Source organism: Notechis scutatus, chromosome 16, assembly GCF_049901735.1.
Source record: "Notechis scutatus isolate UNSWTSFEM ecotype Mainland chromosome 16, rNotScu1.2, whole genome shotgun sequence".
In the NCBI taxonomy this organism is placed as follows: Eukaryota; Metazoa; Chordata; class Lepidosauria; order Squamata; family Elapidae; genus Notechis; species Notechis scutatus.
Genome location: NC_142024.1, coordinates 1,275,916 through 1,296,229, shown reverse-complemented (window position 1 = coordinate 1,296,229; position 20,314 = coordinate 1,275,916). Strand labels below are relative to the sequence as shown.

Genomic DNA, 20,314 nt, shown 5'->3' with positions numbered 1-20,314 from the left:
TTCCTTCTCGGATTCAGACTCCAACAGGGGCATGAGAGTCCCCCCCTTTTTTTGTGATACCCGGGAATGTTGTAAGTGGGAAGAACGGCCCCCTTTTTGTGCCTTTGAACAGTCACTAAATGAGCCGTTGTAAGCCAAGGATTCAGACTCCGACAGGGGCATGACACAATGTTATCTTTTGTGCCCATTGGGTATTGTTGTTCCAATCTGGATCCCGCACACCTACCCATGAACTGGGGGCTCTTCACGTCCCTTTTGGGGTAGGCTGCCTCCCCCACCCCCAAAAGCATCTCTATATGTAACCCACAATCCATTGATTCCTTTCCAACCTGGCACCATTGCCCCATCAGGAAACGAGAAGGGAGCCAGCTGCTGCACAACGTTGGGGATTAAACCCTTATAATAACCGGGTTAGGACTTCGACCTCTGGCTGGTGGGAGGAGAACCGAGAAGAGGTGGGGCTACGGAGAAATCCATGCATGGAGAGGCCTCCTCTTTCCGACTGGATTTCCTAATCAGAAACAATCCTGTTACGGAAGACAAGAATCGATCCAATGGAGATCGTCCTCACTGGCTGGTCCTTTTTGTAGGTGTCTCCAAGATGGGTGGGGGAGGAGAAGGCCGGCCTTCTCCTAATCAATACCAACCCATCTATTTTCCCATGGATCGGCCACTGGGCTCTTCGCAGTCCCTAAGGACAGGTTGGGAGAAGGAGGAGCAGCACTATCCTTCTGCCCCAGATAAGGCGCAATGAGGTCCTTCTGGAAGCGCCTGGCCTGCCTTCTGGTTGGAGCTGCCATTTTCCCAGCCATCTACCTGGCCTCGGTCATCATCCAGTATGTCCAATTTGTGTTTCCTCCTGGGCTCGATCAAACTTTGAAGTTTCGCATCTGTCAGACGTGGATCCTCTCGGGCATCCTTTTAGTAAGTCTTTCTTTCGTTCCTTTTGTCAGGAACTCTGGGTGGGAGAAGAATTGCAATGGATTTATTCTTTCCTTACACGGTTAGAATTGGCCTGGATTCATCCGCACCGCTGTCCAAGCCTTCCTTGGCTTCTTGAGCAAGAAAAGCAGTGAAACTGACGGGATCACCTCCCTGTCCAGATCTGAAGGGGAGCTGGAGTTAAAGAGGGACTTCCCTTCATTTTCTTTTCCTTCATCTCACTGGGCCACGTTCCCCTTGGCACTTGGAATAGGTTCAGGGCAGAGGCCTGAGAAGGTGGTTTGGGTTACACCAGGTAGTAAAATCTGAAGAATTTCTTCATAAATAGAAGAGGGGGGAAATGGAAGTCTTTAAAAAAACAACAACAACAACCTTAACTTGGGAGAATCTTGCCTCACTATGTCTAAGGAAAAGTTAAATTAAAGCAAAATTTAAGTTAAGGTTGAAGTTAAATACCCTCACCTGAAGGTCTCAGGCTGGGTGACATTTCAATCAATCAGAATAGAGCTGGAAGGAACTTTGGAGATCTTCTAGTCCAACCCCATTGCTCAAGCAGTTCTTAAAAACCTCCAGTGATGAAGCACCCACAATTTCTGGTGGCAAGCAGTTCCACTGGTTAATTATTCTCACTGTTAGGAAGTTTCTCCTTTCGTTCCAGATTGCTTCTCTCTTTGATTGATTTCCATTTGTTGCTTCTTCTTCTTCTGCCTTCTGGAGCTTTGGAAAACAAACTGACAGCCCCCCCCCCCCTCTTCTTTGGGGCAGCCCCTCGAATCCTGGAAGGCTGCTATCATGTCAGAATAACAGAACTTGTCAGAATAGCACTTGACAAATTAGTAAGAGGGCTGGGATGGGCACCTTGCTTTCAGAAGTTGTGATCCGCCTCCCCAGATTAACTTCTCCTCTTGTTTGTCGTTTGGCCAACAGGGAATTGTTTTAGAGGAGCTGGGCTTGTCGAGTCTTCCTGAAATTATACGGCTGTGTATGAATGGAATCCCTGCCTGGGGAGCAGATCCGTCCCTGGTCATTCGGGATCAGAAATTCGACGGGGTGCCAGTGAGGATCTACTCACCCAAAACGGTCTCGACTGCAAAAAGAAAAGCCGTGCTGTATTTCCATGGCGGGTGTGGCATTATGGGAAGCTACAGTAAGAGACGTCTTCCAAGCCAACCTTCCATTGCTAAACCAAGATGGTTGGGGAATCTCAGGGCGATAGGCTGAAAAGCATCCTATTTAATGGCAAATCATTACTGAACCATTACTAAAACATGTGTAACACATGGAATTCCACTTCATTCAGTCTCTCTCTCCCTCTCTATTTCTCTCTCTCTCTATCTCTCTCTCTCTCACACACACACACACCCCTCTCAATCAATCAGAATAGAGCTGCAAGGGACCTTGGAGGTCTTCTATTCCAACCCCTGGTCAAGCAGGAAACCCTGTACCATTTCAGACAGGTGGCTGTCCAATCTCTTCTTAAACACCTCCAGCGATGGAGCAGCCACAACTTCTGGTGACAAGCAGTTCCACGGGTTAATTGTCCTCATGTCAGGAAGTTTCTCCTTAGTTTCAGGTTGCTTCTCTCCTTGATGAGTTTCCATCCTTCGCTTCTTGTCCTGCCTTCTGGTGCTTTGGAGAATAAACTGACCCCCTTTTCTTTGGGGCAGCCCCTCAAATACTGGAAGGCTGCTATCATTTCTCCCCTAGTCCTTCTTTTCAGTAAACTAGATGTACCCAATTCCTGCAGATGTTCTTCGTATGTTTTAGCCTCCAGGCTTTTAATTGTCTTAGTTGCTTCATTTTATTTTTAAAAATCGATACTCGCACTTCATGTGATTTGGATCCTATGGCTCTGTTTATACTACCAAGGATCGTATTAGCTTTTTTGGCTGCCGCCGCACACTTCTGACTCAGGTTTAATGGATCGTCCCCACTCACATTCCAAGATCCCACCCACTATTACTGGTTTTGAGCTAGGTTTTGACTAGTGTATACTTGTATCTTTGGTTTTTCTTGCTGAGGCGTCAAACCTTGCTTTTCTCCACGTTCAATGTCACGTTGTTGGATAAGGGCTCATTGTTCCGAGTCTGTCAAGATCTTTTTGGATCCGGAGCTTGTCTTCTGGGGTGTTGGTTATTCCTGTCAGCTTAGTGTCATCTGCTGATTTGATGTGTTCCCCTTCTAATCCTTCATCTAAGGCATTCATGAAGATATTGATGAGTACTATACTTATAATGCTGCTATCAAGAATGATTCTAGTCCAACTAGTTACGTGCAAGAGTCTGAATCAAGAGAAGGTAGCTATTTAGGTGCCTACAGATGCCGATTAACAAGGGATGGTTAACTGATCTTGCAAAACCTGAGCATTTGACACAGATCTCTATCTAGAGCCATTTGCTTCATATACTATAATCAAGCCCATATCTGTGTTTATGCCAGCCGCAACCAAAGCTTTAGTAATTTCCAATATTGCCACAGCGCTTTTCGACACGATCCTGTTATCGGAGAGGGATCTTCTGACATCTTGCCCTCTGAAAGATAATTCCAAAAGCAAATAGGACAACCTTTGGTAAGAGGCCTGGCCAATAGGAAAGCTGAGCAGAGACAGAAGTCCTCTTCAGTATGCCAGCTTGTCTCTGGCAAACCTTTCCTTCTCCCAACTCGTTTGAAGCAGGGAAAGGGTTTTCCAGGAATGAATCCTCATCCATTGTAACTCATCGATGCTCGTTTCAGATACCTTCGAAAGATTCCTGCGGTACGTTGCCAAAGAGGGGAATGCAACGGTGGTCACAGTCGGGTAAGTGTCACCCCCTTGTCTCGTTAATCTGCAGCAGATCTAGGACAACTCGCCAAGGGCCAATTCACTGCCGAGATAACTCACTGCGAGCTGGGCCAAGAGTGACACTGAATATCAACGAAATGGTGAAGTAGAATTATTAAAGAAAGAAAGGCTACCAAAGGAGGGACAGAATGAAATGTGAATGACAAGAAGTTAAAATATATTTTTTTAAAAATATTTGAAATAATTCAGTGGTTGAATTGTCCCACAGAGAGTTGGCCACAGCGAGTTTATCCTAAAATAATATCGGGTCTTAATATTATTATTTTTTTTTTTTGCCAAAAGATGTATTAGGACTTATTTTCTGGTTAGGTCTTACGGTGAAACACAGTACTAAATGCGCCTACCTGGTTGGTGCGCTTAACTGGAGCTTATTTTTGGGATAGGGCTTATATTATGAGCATCATGAGAAATCATGCTAGGACTTATTTTCCAGTTAGGTCTTATTTTCAGGGAAATACGGTACTAAATGTGTCTGACTGGCTGACAAGCTTAACTGGGGCTTATTTTGGGGGTAGGGCTTATATTACAAGCATCCTGAGAAATTATGCTTTGGGTCTTATTTTGGGGGAAATGGGGTATTTATAATATTAATAGAAGTAAAGAGAAACTTCCTAACAGTGAGAACAATTAACCAGTGGAACAGCTTGCCTTCAGAAATTGTGGGTGCTCCATCACTGGAGATTTTCAATAAAAGACTAGACAGCCATTTGTCTGAAATGGTATAGGGTCTCCTTCTTGAGGGTTGGACTGGAGGACCTCCGAGGTCCCTTCAAGCTCTATTCTGATTGATTGATTGAAATGGTAGGGTCTCCTGCTTGAAAAGGAGGTTGGAGTGGATGACTCCAAGTTCTCTTCCAACTCTACTCTCATTGATCGATTGATAATTAAAAACAACCACCAGATTACAAAACCAGGAAAGCCTGACAATTGGATCAGGAATCCATAACCAGTCATTTTGTTCTCCTTTCAGGTATGGACTTGCACCGGAGAGCCCTTATCCAAGCCAGCATGTTGAATGTCTGAAGGCGGCCACCTTCCTCATAAAACACGCAGACGATTATGGGGTGGATAGCTCCCGTATTATCCTTTCTGGGGACAGCTTCGGGGGTACTTTGGCCACACATGTTTGCCAGGTCCTGATGGACCGCAGTGACCTTCCCAAGGTCCATGCCCAAGCCTTGATCTACCCCGTGCTTCAGGGTTTCGATTTAGCCTTGCCATCCTATCAGCAGAATTGCAGAAGTCCCTTCTTGTGGCCTAAGCTGGTTGCCTTCTTAGGCTGCCGTTACTTGGACAAGCCAACGTCCTTGGCGGATGGACTTCTGAAGGGCAGCCATGTTCCCGAGGCCACCCGTCAGAAATACCAGAAGTGGGTGAGCGCCGACCGCATCCCGGAACGGTTCAAAGCCAGAGGCTACGTGGCGCCAGAGCCGTCCTCGTTCCAGTTTGACCCTCGGCTGCACGAAGAAATGAAAGTGGTGCTCACCGGCAAGTTTTCGCCCTTGCTCGCCGAGGACACGGTGATTGCCAAACTCCCTCAGACCTTCCTGTTGACCTGCGAGTTCGACGTCCTTCGCGACGACGGGTTGCTGTACATGCGGCGGCTGACGGACAACCATGTGCCGGTAACTTGGAGCCATGTAGAGAACGGCGTGCATGGGATCAACGTGTGCTATGGCTACCGCTTCCTGTCCTTTTCTTCAGCAAACCGGATCGCGCACGAGCTTGCCAGTTTTGTCCGACACTTGTGAGGCCGAAAATGAAAATGAGAGAGGGAACGCCGCCTTCTTGATCGTCTTCCGGGGAATCCGGTGGCCCGGACTCATGGTCCCCTTAGGATAAACCGCTTTATCCCGATTAATATTGGAAGACTGCGATTGTGTCAGAACGACAGGTCTTGTCAGAACAGCGCTTGTTAAATTAGTTAACGTGATGTCAACTCATAAAATATTCCAATGCCTGTTTTAGTAGTTGCCATAAAATAAAATGAGAGGGAGGAAGGAAATCTGGAAGAGCAGTGCAGCAGCTTGAAAGCGGAAGTACATTCCAACTCTTCTCTTTAAAAGATTGTAACTACCAGAGCTTTTGCCTGGAAATATATTTAATTGGAGAACATGATTGATGACACCAAACCCATGAAGGTGGTCAATTGGAGAATTTGATTTATGACACACCCAGCGGGGAAACAGGGTCATAGGGGACTGTGAATGATGTAGGCCAGAGTTGGCTTCATACAAAGTAGTGCCAGTATGTCGCCTCTAATGAATCCTTGGAAGCTTTTTGAAGTTTGGCTCGAGGATCATGATTTAATTAGAGCGGTTACTGGAATCCTGACACACAATTACTAATAGCTTGCTTTCAAAAGTTGTGGGCGCTCTGTCAGTGTAGGCTTTCAAAATAGACGGGACAGCCATTTGTCTGGAATGGTCTAGAGTCTCCTGCTCAAGAAGAGATTGGACTAGAAGACAAGGTTCCTTCCAACTCTACTATTATTCTATTCTACTTTCTCTTCTCTTCTCTATTAATCTATTCTATTCTATTTCTTATTCTATTTCTTATTATTCTTATTCTATATTCTATTCCGTTCCATTCTATTCTCTATTCTGTTCTGTTCTATTCTATTCTTTCTCGCTGCAAGACAATTCCATGTAATTATTTAAAATATTTAAAAAAAATAGTTTAATTTTTATCATTCACATTTCATTCTGCCCCTCCTTTGGCAGCCTTCTTTTCATGATTCTATTCCACCATTTCTTCGATATTAGCATAACTTTTTCCCCACAGCCAGTTGGCTGTGGTGAGTTGTTCTAGACCCGTAAGATTCAAGATTGTATTAATTTTACAACCGGCTTATATTTCATTCATTTCAGATGAATATACCTGGTTACAAAAACATTTATTGATTTCTCCCATGTACAAGTATTACTCTGATGTCATAAATCCACTTGACACGAATGGGAATTGTTCCTAATGTCACTTTCAAACTGGATGTTTTTAATTAAGTGGATGCCTTCCTTTGAATTTGTGGACAGAGCTCAGTTAGACCTGGAAAATATTATTCTTAGGCAAGTTAGAAACAAAGCATTTTGCTTTCCAGGCTAACCATCCCATGGCAGTCAAAATATGTAATTGTTTTAACAAATCTGAAGCGAATTGAAAAAAAAGAAAGAAATTTCTTTTCTTTTGCCCTAAACAATTTGACGCAATGTTTGCTAATGTAGTAAGAAAGCCAGTGAATTGTCAGCACCTTCATTTCTTCAAAAGTTTTCAGACATACTGTAACAATTCAAGCTCTGGCCCATTTTGGCAATTTAGCCTAAATGTACTTAACTGATTTTGGTCTAATGTGGATCAGCAGTCTCGGTAAGCTTGCAATTAAAAATCCTCATCTTCTTTCATGTGCTGAATTTTCCATCTCTGGGGGGTGGGGGTGTAAAATCCCTTTGCATTTTAGAATAAATATCTCATTTCTCCTTGCTGGGAAGCTCTGAATCCAGAATCATTTCAGCTGTAAAACGACCTTCAAAGAAGGAAAAAGAGGGAAACCATTAAATAACAACAGTGTATTCAAATATCTTATTTTAAACTTTATGGTGTAGACATGATTGTCCACATATCTTCTCAATCAATCCTCAATCATGGAATTCCCAACGTATACAAAAGATAACATAAGAGTAAAAATGGGGAATACAAAGAAGCAGAAAAGTAATTTAAATTTAAAAAAATAGAATTATCACTCAGTTTGGGGTGAAATAAGCATGCAGGACCTCCTGCCAGATTGGGTGTTTCCCGCTGTCAATTTCCCACTGTCCTCAATGTACAACCACAATTGAGCCCAAAATGCATGTTGCTAAAGTGAAACATTTGTGAAGGGAGTTAAGCAAAAAGGACGCACCTTGTTCGCTGCTTCCAACGCATTTATCAGAGTCTGTAATTCTTCTTTGTTCATTTCCACAGAGGTGAATTTGAGGTCCCCATTCTTCGACAAATCCAGATCCAGGTTTAAAAGCGGCATCTGGAGCATGGACAATTTATCACTAGAAAGGGCGAGCTGCGTAGGGAAGCAAAGACAATGCAATTAAGACTTGGGTTTTTTTATCAGAAGCCATGAAAAAAATAAATTAGCAGTTGTTTTAAGGCCGTAACATGAGAGCTGAAAGGAATTCCGAATACGCATAAATGAGAAATCTAGTTTGCATTCAGCATCTCTGTCTGTCTGTCTATTTATCTATCTATATCTATCATCTATATACCTCTCTATCTGTGTATCTCTATATCTATCTCCATCCATCCAACCCTATTTCTCTATATATATCTCTCCTCTCTGTCTCTCTCCATTCATCCCTATCTCTCTCTATATATATCTGTCTCTCTCTGTCTCTTTCTCTCTCCTCTCTCTATCCATCCATCCATCCCTCTCTATATCTATGTCTCTCTCTCTCCATCCATCCATCCCTATCTCTTTTTATGTCTCTGTCTGTCTCTGTCTTTCATTCCATCCCTATCTCTCTCTGTCTCTCTCTCTCCATCCATCCATATCTCTATCTCTTTATATCTATGTGTCTCTCTCTCTCTCTACATTTTTAACAGCTCCTCTTTTTTTTTTTGAGTTTAAGAATGGTAAACTCAGGAGCTTTTAACATGTCAGGCAGTCCTCAATTGATCTCCTGCCTCCCAGGTGTTCACATTTGGTATTCCTAGAAATATTATGCAGACAAGAATGAGAAGATTGATCTAACCTTGAGCTGCCAGTCAAAATTCAGGAGCTGGGAAGAACAAATGGCATTTGTGTTTCCAACCAGGGCTTGCCTGATATCAGGTTTTCTGGCTTTCAAGCAAGTCAGCACTGCTCTTTGCGTGTCGGGATTTAACTCTGCCAACAGCCGAACAGCCTACAAAGAAAAGAGACAATTAGTGGTAAAAACAATGCCATGGTTATTAAGTGAATTACAGCAGTTAAATTAGTCACACGGTTGTTAAGTGGCTTCACTTAATTGATTTTGCCTGTCAGAAGGTAGGGTTTCCTGCTTGAGCAGGGGGCTGGACTAGAAGACCTCCAAGGTCCTTTCCATCTCTCTTCTGATTGATTATGATGATTGGCTGTGACCATCATAAAGAATTAAAAAAAGCGACTATCAATATTGTATTTTACATTTGCATGTTTATTCTTAAGCATCTGGCTGCCTCTCTCCGGATATGGCACTGTGGGTTATTTAATTCTTTTTTTTTTCCAGAGAGAGAATTCCAGAAAGAGAAATCTTCACTGAAAGAGGCCTTCCCTTTCAAACAAATGTTTCAAAAAATCTATATAATCTACTGAAAGGAATGAAATGAGTCACTTTTAAACACTTTTAAATGGTAGCGGTCCCTACTCAGTCACTTCCTGTCTTGATTACTGCAACGCGTTCTACATGGGGCTGCCCTTGAAGAGCATCTGGAAGCTCCAGTTGGTGCAAAATGCAGCAGCCTGCATGGTTTTGTGCAAAGCCTGGTGTGCACATGTGTCACCTCTCCTGCAGGAGCTGCATTGGTTGCCGATTTGCTTCCGGGTGCAATTCAAGGTGCTGGTTGTCAAATTTTGTGCTATTGTACTTTACTAATTTATTTGATTATTTTGGTTAGTTTTTATTGTTTTTATTTTTATTTTTAAATATGATTTTGCATTGTGTAAGCCGCCTCGAGTCGTCATGGGCGAATAGGCAGCAATATCAATCAAATAAATCAAATAATAAATAAATAACTAATGAACATGGTGGAACTAACAGTGTGCGGCGGTGGCAGACCAAAAAGACAACGCAATCCTAAATTGCATTAACAGAGGGATACAATCAAGATCAAGGGAGGTACTACTACTACCACTCTGTAAAGGCTTAGTAAGGCCACTCCTGGAGAACTGCATCCAATTTTGGTCACCAGACTATAAAAAAAAGGTTGAGACTCTGGAAAAAGTGCAGAGAAGAGCAACCAGGATGATGAGGGGACTGGAGGCTAAAACCCATGATGAATGGTTGCAGGAACTGGGCTTGGTTAGTCTAGCGAAGGGAAGGACCAGGGGAGACAGGATAGCAGCCTTCCAAGATTTGAGGGGTTGCCCAGAGAGGAGGAAGGGGTCAAGCTATTTTCCAAAGCACCCGAAGGCCAGACAAGGAATAATGGATGGAAACTGATCAAAGAGGGAAATAAGGAGGAATTTTCTGACAGTGAGAACAACCAACAGAAAAGAAGTTGCCTTCAGAAGTTGTGGGAGCTTCATCACTTGAGACTTTCAAGAAGAGATTGGACTGCCATTTGTCAGGAATGGTGTAGGGTCTCCTGCTTGGGCGGGGGGTTGGACTAGAAGACCTCCAAGGTCCCTTCCAACTCTGTTGATGTAATCTAATCTAATCTAATCTAATCTAATCTAATCTAATCTAATCTAATCTAATCTAATCTAATCTAATCTAATCTGTGAACACATTTTGTGTGTAAATCTCCTCCGTAAACCAAGCTTTGCTTATAATGTTCTTAATAATTTTCTTTTCTACACAATAAATTTCGAGTTTACCGGCAGAATCGAGTCTCTCTCTTTTTTTAAAAAAAAGCCCTAAGGGCGTTTCTACCTCCTCCTCGGAAAGATCTTTTCCAACCGTTTTCCTGAAGTATGAGGCAGTTTCTTCTAGCACCTCCATCCATTCTGTTAAATTCCAAATCGCGTCGTAGTCGCGATGCCGGGGAAAAGCCTGGCCACAGAGCCCATCGATGACTTTGTGGAAGAACTGCCAAAAAAAAGAAAAAAAAAAGACATTGATTTCCTAAGGGCCATGACTCAGGTAGTCCTTGACTTACAACGGTTCGTTTAGTGACCACTCAAAGTTTCCACGGCATTGGTAAAATATAAATAAAGGAGGGGCATTTTTGATACTTATGGCCATTGGCAGCAACCCCATGGTCACCTGATCGAAATTCCAAGGCTACTGACTCGTATTTACGACGGGGGAGTCACACGATCCCCTTCTGCGACCGTCTGACAAGCAGAGTCAATGGAGAAGCCAGATTCGCTTAACGACTGTGTTATTCACTGAACAACGGCAGGAATTCGCTTAATAAAATGGGCAAGAAAGGTGGGAAATGGGGGGGGGGAAATTCACTGAAATGTTTCACTTAGTGACAGAAATGTTGGGCTCCATTGCGGTCGTATGTCGAGGACTACCTGCAAGGCATGAGTCAAGTTTTAATAACAATAATACTAATTCCAGGACCGTCGTTCATATTAAGGAACAAATAGCAACATTTATTTTAGCATTCAAACGTTGGGTGACCTTTAAAATCAATGAGACAGCCACTCCTGAGTTAGTGCTTACTTATTAATTAATGCAATAAAATTAATTAATAATAAATAATCAGTTAAACATAAAAACAGGCTCCCCCAGAGGTTTTTTGACAGCTTTCCATAACCAGCATGGGTGTATTGGGTGCACACAAGCCCCTTTTGGGGCAAAGAGAAAATTGCTGGGGGGAAAAGAGAACATTGGAGAGAGCTGGTTGCATCTATGCAAAAAAAGGGAAAAAAAGAGAGATGCAAATGTAAGAAATAGGAGGTTGGAGTAGATGACCTCCAACGTCCCTTCCAACTCGTTATTCAATACTGCAAGGATGCTATATAGAAAGTTTAAAAACCCTAGTACGCATGTGCAAAAACAAAAAAAAACAAAAAACCGCCCAGGACGCGCGCATGCCCACACACGTTAGACGCGCGAGAACCGTTCTGCGCATGGGCAGTTAACGTCGCCCGTTCGATGCCCGAACTGAGGGGGAAATTGAAGGGAAAGAAGACGCTCCGCTGATGCGGGAACCCAGATAGGCTATATCCGAATATAATAAAGCCCCTCTCCGTCGTCACCTTCGCCGTCTCGGCCGCGGGCAATTTCCCCAAGAGCTTCATCTTGTCCTACGCAGACGCAAACGTGCCGACGGGGTCCACCCAGCTCTCTTTTTTTTTTTTGGCAGTTGCACCCCGTCGCGCGCATGCGTGGTTTCCTGCGGCAGAAGCCCGCGCTTTCCAACGGAATCGGCTAGCCGTGGCCATTTCTGCGCAGGCGCGGCGTTTGGCTGGCGGGAGGAGGAGGAGGAGGAGGAGGAAGGGCCTCGTTGTCACATGACTAGCATTGCATCCCGGGAATTGTAGTTTTGTGACACCAACTGAACTACAATTGACGGACAGATCAATCAATCAGAGTACAGCTGGAAGGGACCCTAGAGGTCTTCTAGTCCAACCCTCTGCTCTGATTGCAGGCAGTCCTCGCCTTAACAACACTTCCTTTAGTGACCAAAGTTCAAAGTTATAACAGCATTTTAAAAAACAAAGCACTTGGGGCCGGTTTTTCACAGTTAACACCTGTTGCAGCATCCTCGTCATCAAAAATTCCCACACTTAGCAACGGATTCCTATTTATGACGGTCGCAGTGTCCCGGGAGTCACGTAATGAGCAAAATCAACGGGGGTGTGTGTGCCAGTTTCATTTAACAACCATGTTGCTAACACCTGCAGCGATTAAACGACAGTGGCAAGGAAGGTTCAAAAAAAACTGGGGCGAAAAACTCACTGAACAGCCTGTCTCGCTTAGCAGTGCCAATGTTGGGCTCCCTGGTGGTCAGGGGACGGCTCCCTGTCTTTGCAGAGTGGGAGGGAGGACACAGGCCAACCTGCAGAACCTAGGAGAGCCATTGTCTCGACTCTTCTAGAATGTTCGCACGGTGGGCTTCAGTTGCTGGTTCCGAACTTTCTCCGAGTTGGAGGCCCCTGGCTGGCGGTGCAAAGATTTTCAGCCCCCCCCCCCCCCATCGTGGCTTAAGGACATGAGTCAGATTTCTTCTGTGAAAACTCCCATTGGCAGCAGAGTCCAAACAAGTGAGTTCCTGTATTAGCATTAGTATTATTATTATTATTATTATTATTATTATTATTATTATTTTTAAAAAAATGCCTGCTTTTTTGAGCTACCATTAGTGATGTCTTTTCTCTGGGATCAGATGTGGGCGAAACCCTACCCTGTGCAAGGTAATAGAATAACAGAGTTGGAAGGGACATTGGAGGTCTTCTAGTCCAGCCCTCTGCTCAGACAGGAGACATCTCCTTATAGGATAAGAGAGAAGGGACTTTTACTTTTACTTTACCTTTGAATTTGACTTGACTTTACCTTTATTTTTCACTTTCACTTTCACTTTCACATTCACTTGACTTTGACTTTGACTTTGACTTTGACTTGACTTGACTTTACCTTTACATTACTTTACCTTTACTTTTACTTTTATTTTTACTGTCATTGCACCTCGTACAACCAAATTAAATACCATCTTCAGTGTACATTATGACTATGGAAATAAACACAAACACACCTCCTTCACGTTCCATACATTGAATGTATAGAATATAGAAGACCTTAGAGCTCTTCTAGTCCAACCCCCTGCTCAGACAGGAGACCTTGTACCATTCCAGACAAATAGTTGTCCAATCTCTTCTTAAAAACCTCCAGTGTTGGAGCATCCACAACTTCTGGAGTAATTAATAAATAAATACCTCACCTCAAGATGCTTGAGCGAGTCTGTGTTTAAATATTTGGCGATTTAGAAGGTTTGTTTATAGCAGACCGTGCGATGCGCCATTGATCCTTTGTAACAATCGTTTTAACTAAATTTACTCTTACAGGTCTCCTCTCCCAGATCTGCTGACTGAGAAGATGGGAGACCAGGAGTGGGCACCCCGATATTGCCGGTGGCTGAGCAGCAAGCAGAACACAATCGGACCCACAGCTCCAAGTTGTGACACCCTGCTGGTCCCTGAAAAATCAAAGAAACACCGAGTTGTTATACCTTGGTCGACCCATTTTAAAGACGAGTATAAAAAAGTCAGCAACCTCTATGCGAACAACAGAATACGGACCAACAAATACCGGTTTTGGTCCTTTATACCTAGGAATCTCTTCGAGCAGTTCCACAGGTTATTCATTCGTTTCCTTATTTTTATTTGAATTATAAGAAAACACTTCATAATTCTGCTAGACACAAAGACAGTTTTATTCCCCCATGCCTTCGCTCTGCAAAACAGCTAATTCCCACAATGCTCTCTTATGTCCCAGGATGTCAAAGCATGTAGTAGGACTGTATTACTATTACCCTTCCTATTATCCTTCCTATTACCTATTCCTTTGGCATCTTCTGACTACCGGTTGGTTGATTGTATCATTGGTTGTGATTTATGATGATTGTATATTTATGATTATGATCGTGATTTTATCACTTGTTGCTTGTATGTACACTGAGAGCTTCTGCACCGGAGACAAATTCCTTGTGTGTCCAATCACACTTGGCCAATAAAGAATTCTATTCATTTCCATTTCATTCCCCATGTTCCATATTCCATCATACATCTTCCATCTTCTCTTCTCTTCTACTCTACTCTGTGTTTTATTCTGCACTCCTATTCTATTCTATTCTGTTCTGTTCTGTTCTGTTCTGTTCTAGTCTAGTCTAGTCTAGTCTAGTCTAGTCTATCCTATTCTATATTCTGTTCCTATTCCTATTCTATATTCTATAGCTATTCTATTTTATATTCTATTCTATATTCTATATTCTATATTCTATATTCTATATTCTATATTCTATATTCTATTCCTATTCTATTCTATTCTATTCTATTCTCTATTCTATTCTTTATTCTATGTTCTATTCATATTCTATTCTGTATTCATATTCTATTCTATTCTATTCTATTCTATTCTATTCTATTCTATTCTATTCTATTCTATTCTATTCTATTCTATTCTATTCTATTCTATTCTATTCTATTTTATATTCTATTCTGTTCTTTCTGTTCTATTCTATCCCATCCCATCCTATCCTTCATTCGATTCTATTCCTATTCTAGAATCTCAACATCCTATTTTTTTTATATTGTGGTGACTTAAGCCGAACTGTTTGAACTATAATTTTAAACAGAATATTTAAGTCAAAACCAGACAAATATCTGGATATTTGAGATTACATATGATAAACACCTATGGTTTGCGGATGCATGACGTTGTTTCAGTGGTCCTTTGGTTAGCTAAGGTTGCTTGCATACTAATAACCACTCATGTGTCTTGTATGTTTACGGTGGATTGTTCTATTTCAGGGTCGCCAATCTGTACTTCTTATTTATCGCTCTGCTTAACTGGGTGCCAGCGGTGGAAGCCTTTAGGAAGGAAATCACGATGATTCCTCTCTGTGTGGTTCTCACCATTATCGCCGTGAAAGATGGCTTGGAGGATTACACAAAGTACAAATTAGACAAAAAGATCAACAATTTCCTCACCAGAGCGTATTGCAGGTACGTAACAGTCCTTCCACGGCATATTGTGAGACCTCAATTTAACAGGGGCCCATTGAAGGGTCTAAGTCACACGGTCGTTAAATGAATTTGCTGATTGGAAGGTCACAAAAGGGAATCTGATTGGGACACTCCAACAGTCCTAAGTACATGCCAGTTTCCAAGCCTCTGAATTTCGATCACGTGATCGTGGGGAATGCCCCAATGGTAGTAAGGGTGAAAAACGGTCCTAAGTTGCTTTTTTTTCAGTGATGTTATAACTTCAAACCTTCTGCCGTAAGTCAAGGACTATATCAAAACAGCGGCGTGCAATTGTTTTTGCACAACAGTGGAAAAATGAGGAGAATCGCTGCAGAGGAAAGTGTAATAAAAAAATATTAGAATATGCAGAGATGGATAGATTAACACTCAAAATAGAGAAGGAAGAAACAGATTTTTTTTTTTTAAACATGGGACGTTTTAGCAATGGTTTGTTGACAGAAACAGAAGTTAGAAATTTAAAAGTTTAAGAGAAGGATTAAATGCCCTCTTTCCCCAAATATAAGAACCAACTGGAAAATAAGCCCTAGCATGGTTTTTCAAGATGCGCATAATATAAGCCCTATGCCAAAAATAAACCCCAGTTAAGATTGTCAACTGGATGGATGCATTTAGTACCGTATTTTCCCCAAAACAAGACCTAACCAGAATAAAGCCCTAATGCATCTTTTGCAGCAAACTCTCTCTATATAAAAAAGCAAAATGCCACTCACACATCATCACAAAATCTCCAGAACCGTAAAGCCAACAGTTTCACAGCAGCACCAAGCAACTTTAGGACAGAACAGTTGAGCTAAGCCATGCCCAGGCTCCTTGCTGTCTCCTTGCTCACATAGCAAATACTGTTTCAGTTTCCAAGCAGCCCTCAACTCTCTCACACACTGACAGGATGCTAGCCAGGTGAACACTGATGGATGCTGGTAGGCAGAAGCAGAATTTTCTTTTCCTTATTTTCCTCCCAAAAAACTAAGCCCGACCACATAGTTTCATAGTGAAGCATGGGTATTGAGCTAGTTTAATATAAGACCCAGTCTTATTTTGGGGGAAACACTGTATACAATGAAGGTTTATTGTATGAAGAAGCAAATATTATTATTATGGTGATTATTATCAGTGATATGAATATTGTTATTATTACTACTATTCTTTTTCAAAACTAACTGTACTCAGACAACATACCGTTCATATAGATATTGAGTTTTTATGCTTATTAAAGAAAAACGTATCAATAAAATGCAAAAAAAAAAAATGGCATACTCACGTTTTCCACCTACTTAATGCTTTGAAAACCGCTTCCCTGTTTTTTCAGAAGATCAAGAGACTACATAGATAAGTTTTGGAGTGAAGTGGGCGTGGGGGATTTTATCCGACTGGCCTGCAACGAAGAGATTCCGGCCGACATGATCCTGATCTATTCTAGCGACGGGGATGGGATCTGCCACATCGAGACTTCGAGCCTGGATGGAGAGACCAACCTGAAACAGAGACAGGTGGTGAAGGGCTTCGCCGAACAGGTACCAGTCACGCTTGAGGGTCTTACCGGGAGTCCTCGACTTACAACTGTTCCGTTTAGCGACCGTTCGGGGTTCCAGCATCACAGTTCTGAAGGGAATCTGACCCCCTGCTCTAGCAGGAGTCCCTAGACCATTTCAATCAATCAATCAGAATAGAGCTGGAAGGGACCTTGGAGGTCTTCTAGCCCAGCCCCTGTGTCAGGAAGTAGACCCTATACTAATTCAGACAATTGTCCAATCACTTCTTTAAAAACCTCCAGGGATGGACCACCCACAACTTCTGGTGGCAAGTTGTTCCACCGGTTAACCCCGTTAGGAAATTTCTCCTTAACTCCAGATTGTTTCTCTCCTGGAATAGTTTCCATCCGTTGCTTCTTGTCCTGAGCCCTCTGGTGCATATCTATCTATCTATCTATCTATCTATCTATCTATCTATCTATCTATCTCTATCATCTATCAGTCATCAATCTCTCATCTACCTACCTACCTACCTACCTACCTACCTACCTATCTACCTACCTACCTATCTATCTTCTTTCTCTTTTGCAGGCCTATGAAATTAATCCAGAAGACATTATATGCAGAATTGAATGTGAAACTCCTAACAACGACCTTAATTCTTTCCGGGGCTTCATGTAAGTGGTTTTGAAGATGCTCTTCTGCTGTTGAGAAAAATAACAACCTGTAAGGTGCTTTTTTTTTAAAAAAAAGAAAAAGGCAGGACTGCAGTACCAGTAAGAATCACTCTTCAGAAATGGTTAGAAGAAATATGTATGATCAAAACAGTATATAGACCTGAATTTTTTCTGTTAGGAATCAATGTGGGGAAATATGACAAGGATATTATATATTTAATAATTCATATAATCACAGATGTGAGATTGGCTTACGCACAACAGTGGAAATATAAAGAAACTCCAAGTGAATTTATAATAATTAGGAAAATCTGGATGTGCGCAGAAATGGACAAATTGACAAAAGAATTAAAAATTAAGGATGAATCGGATTATTACAAAGTATGGGATAAGTTTTATGGTTGGAAAAGAGAAAGGATCAAGACAATAAATTATTAAATATACATATAATATATATAGAATGTAAAAATGCACTATTTTTATGTGTGATTTAGCAATGTAAGACAACTATGTGGGTTAGGAGGATTGTGTCATGTTCAATGTTTTTAATGTTTCTTTTTGTTTTTGTTTGTGTGTGTCTAATAAAAAATATTTAAACAATTATTTAAAAAATCACTCTTAGATTTCCATGTGTTGCAGTGAGAACGTGGATGGGGTGCGAGTGGGCTTAAATAAGGACAACCTGCTGATGCGAGGATGTATTGTCAGGAACACAGAAGCTGTGCTCGGCATCGTGGTTTACGCAGGTGGGTGCCATAGCTGGACTGGGCAGGAGAGTGAAAAACCTGCAAGAAATCGACCCATTCATTGATCAATCAGGAAATACAAATGTTCCCAAAACACAATTCCAGAACTTTGGGTGGTTTTTAAGAAAAGACTGGACACCCACCTGTCTGAAATGGTCTGGGGTCTCCTGTTTGAGCAAGGGGTTAGACTAGAAGACCTCCAAGGTCCCTTCCAGCTCTATCCTGATGGATTGATCGACTGAGGTTCACTTGATTTAGAAAACATTATGTAAACATCACATCAGCATGGTGGCAGCGCAGTAGTTAGAATGCACAATTGCAGGCCGACTGCCATCTGTCAGGAGTTTGATGCTGACCGTCTTAAGGTTGACTCAATCTTCCGTCCTTCTAAGGTCGGTAAAATGAGGACCCAGATTATTGGGGGCAATAAGGCTGACTCCGGCGTAAACTGCTCAGAGAGGGCTATGAAGGGGTGTATAAGTCTAAGGGCTATTGCTATTGCATAAGGGTTACACCGCTTCCCTCCTCTTAATGAGTTAAAAGTTTTGTTTTGCATTGAGACACCCAGTGTGCATTTCTTTTTGTGTGTGTGTGCGTATGTGTTGCAAGGTCATGAAACAAAAGCCATGTTAAACACAATGGGAGCTCGGTACAAGCGAAGCAAACTCGAGAAGAGAATGAATAGGGACATCCTCTGGTGTGTGCTGCTTCTCCTCGTGATGTGCTTCATAGGGGCGATCGGTAAGTTAAAGACAAGACTAACTGACACACACACACATAGGAAAGTCAGAGGTTGTTTTTTTATTGTAATTTTTCATCATCGTCATCATTATTATTTTTTAACTTTACTTTCAATCTTTTAAATTTGCTAACCCTGACTGGGGAGAAGAGAGAGAGAGAGAAAGAAAAGAAAGAAGGAAGAAGGAAGGAAGGAAGGAAGGAAGGAAGGAAGGAAGGAAGGAAGGAAGGAAAGGAAAGAAAGGAGGAAAGAAAGAAAGAAAGAAAGAAAGAAAGAAAGAAAGAAAAGAAAGAAAGAAAGAAAGAAAGAAAGAAAGAAAGAAAGAAAGAAAGAAAGAAAGAAAGAAAGAAAGAAAGAAAGAAAGAAAGAGGAGGAAGAGAGGAAAGAAAAAGAAAGGAAAGAAAAAGAAAGGAAAGAAAGAAAGGGAGAGGGAGAGGAAAAAGAAAGGAAAGAAAAAGAAAGAAAGGGAGGGAGGGAGAGAGAGAGAGAGAGAGGAAAGAAAAATAAAGGAAAGAAAGAAAGAGAGATAGAGAGAGGGGGGAAAAAAGAAAGAAAAGAAAGAAAGTAAGAGAGGGAGGGAGGGAGGGAGAGAGGATAACACTATTTGTAACATTCATATCCAAAACTATAATTAATATTGCTAGGATATTCCTTTTTTCTCATAACTGTATTTTATTTTCTAAGTCGCCTAAATAATATAACATTAAAAATATAAATAGGTCATATAAATACCACTGTACTGAAATAACATTTTCTATTAAAACTGAGAAGACGAAGCAATAAAAAAAGATTTTAACCCATTAAATTTTTTTTTTTAAAAAAATATAGTGCTCTATATAATTTTATACTGCTAATATTGATGTTTTTCTGGAACTTCTATTTAAATTGACTAACATAAGCATTCTCCAGAGACTGTTTTTGCTGTGTGAAAAGACAATGTATGGAAATCTTGTTGAATTCAGTGACTTTTCCCCCCTATCATCTTTAAAATCAGTAATGGTCAGACTTTTTAAAAAAAGTGCATAAAACCAGATTAATTTTAGATCTTTGCTTTCTGGGGTAAGTCAATGCCTTTAAAACAATATCGTTTTAAAAAACAACAAACCATGTATGATTTCTTTAAGACAAAATCGTGTTAAAGGACAATAAATAACATTCATCTTTGATATTTTAACTCTTCCAAATCTCCATTTCTTTCCTTTCCTGAAAGGGCACAGACGTTGGCTAAGGGCCAATCCTACAACCCCTCTCTATACAAGCGGGAAAGAATTACCTGCAGAATTGGGAGGTTTTCTAATGTTTTGGACAATGATAATTTTATTGCAGGTAATTTTATAGCTCCTTCCTTCTAACTTTTTTGACTTTTATGTCCCCTTTTATGATCCTGAAGTATTTTGAACGGGGTTGAAACAAGGGGGCTGTTTTTCTTGTACAGCTAGTCCTTGACTTACGACCGCCACTGAGCTCAAAGCTTCTGTTGCTAAGCGAAGCATGCGTTCAGTGAATTTGGATC

The 20,314-nt window shown here is 41.6% G+C and overlaps 3 protein-coding genes across 3 annotated transcripts in view; 2 read left to right on the top strand and 1 right to left on the bottom strand.

Moving 5' to 3' along the window:
- Nucleotides 1–718: 718 nt before the first annotated feature.
- On the top strand, nucleotides 719–6,952 carry LOC113427393 (arylacetamide deacetylase-like 4). The gene is made up of 4 exons (XM_026689882.2): nucleotides 719–924; nucleotides 1,870–2,089; nucleotides 3,676–3,739; nucleotides 4,755–6,952. The coding sequence occupies exons 1-4, from the start codon at nucleotides 751–753 to the stop codon at nucleotides 5,533–5,535; spliced, it is 1,239 nt and encodes a 412-aa protein (XP_026545667.2). The 5' UTR covers nucleotides 719–750; the 3' UTR covers nucleotides 5,536–6,952.
- COMMD8 (COMM domain containing 8) lies at nucleotides 6,662–11,905 on the bottom strand. The gene is made up of 5 exons (XM_026689883.2): nucleotides 11,664–11,905; nucleotides 10,384–10,539; nucleotides 8,524–8,676; nucleotides 7,680–7,835; nucleotides 6,662–7,304 (listed from the first exon to the last, which is right to left on the bottom strand). Exons 1-5 carry the CDS (start codon nucleotides 11,703–11,705, stop codon nucleotides 7,284–7,286), a joined length of 528 nt encoding a protein of 175 aa, XP_026545668.1. The 5' UTR covers nucleotides 11,706–11,905; the 3' UTR covers nucleotides 6,662–7,283.
- ATP10D (ATPase phospholipid transporting 10D (putative)) overlaps nucleotides 11,868–20,314 on the top strand; it is a 22,595-nt gene continuing 14,148 nt past the window's right edge. The window contains exons 1-8 of the mRNA XM_087944637.1: nucleotides 11,868–12,671; nucleotides 13,470–13,760; nucleotides 14,934–15,128; nucleotides 16,477–16,681; nucleotides 17,231–17,316; nucleotides 17,956–18,062; nucleotides 18,672–18,803; nucleotides 20,012–20,127. Coding sequence (XP_087800763.1) covers nucleotides 13,501–13,760; nucleotides 14,934–15,128; nucleotides 16,477–16,681; nucleotides 17,231–17,316; nucleotides 17,956–18,062; nucleotides 18,672–18,803; nucleotides 20,012–20,127 — 1,101 coding nt within the window. The 5' untranslated portion in view covers nucleotides 11,868–12,671; nucleotides 13,470–13,500. The remainder of the gene's footprint in view (nucleotides 12,672–13,469; nucleotides 13,761–14,933; nucleotides 15,129–16,476; nucleotides 16,682–17,230; nucleotides 17,317–17,955; nucleotides 18,063–18,671; nucleotides 18,804–20,011; nucleotides 20,128–20,314) is intronic.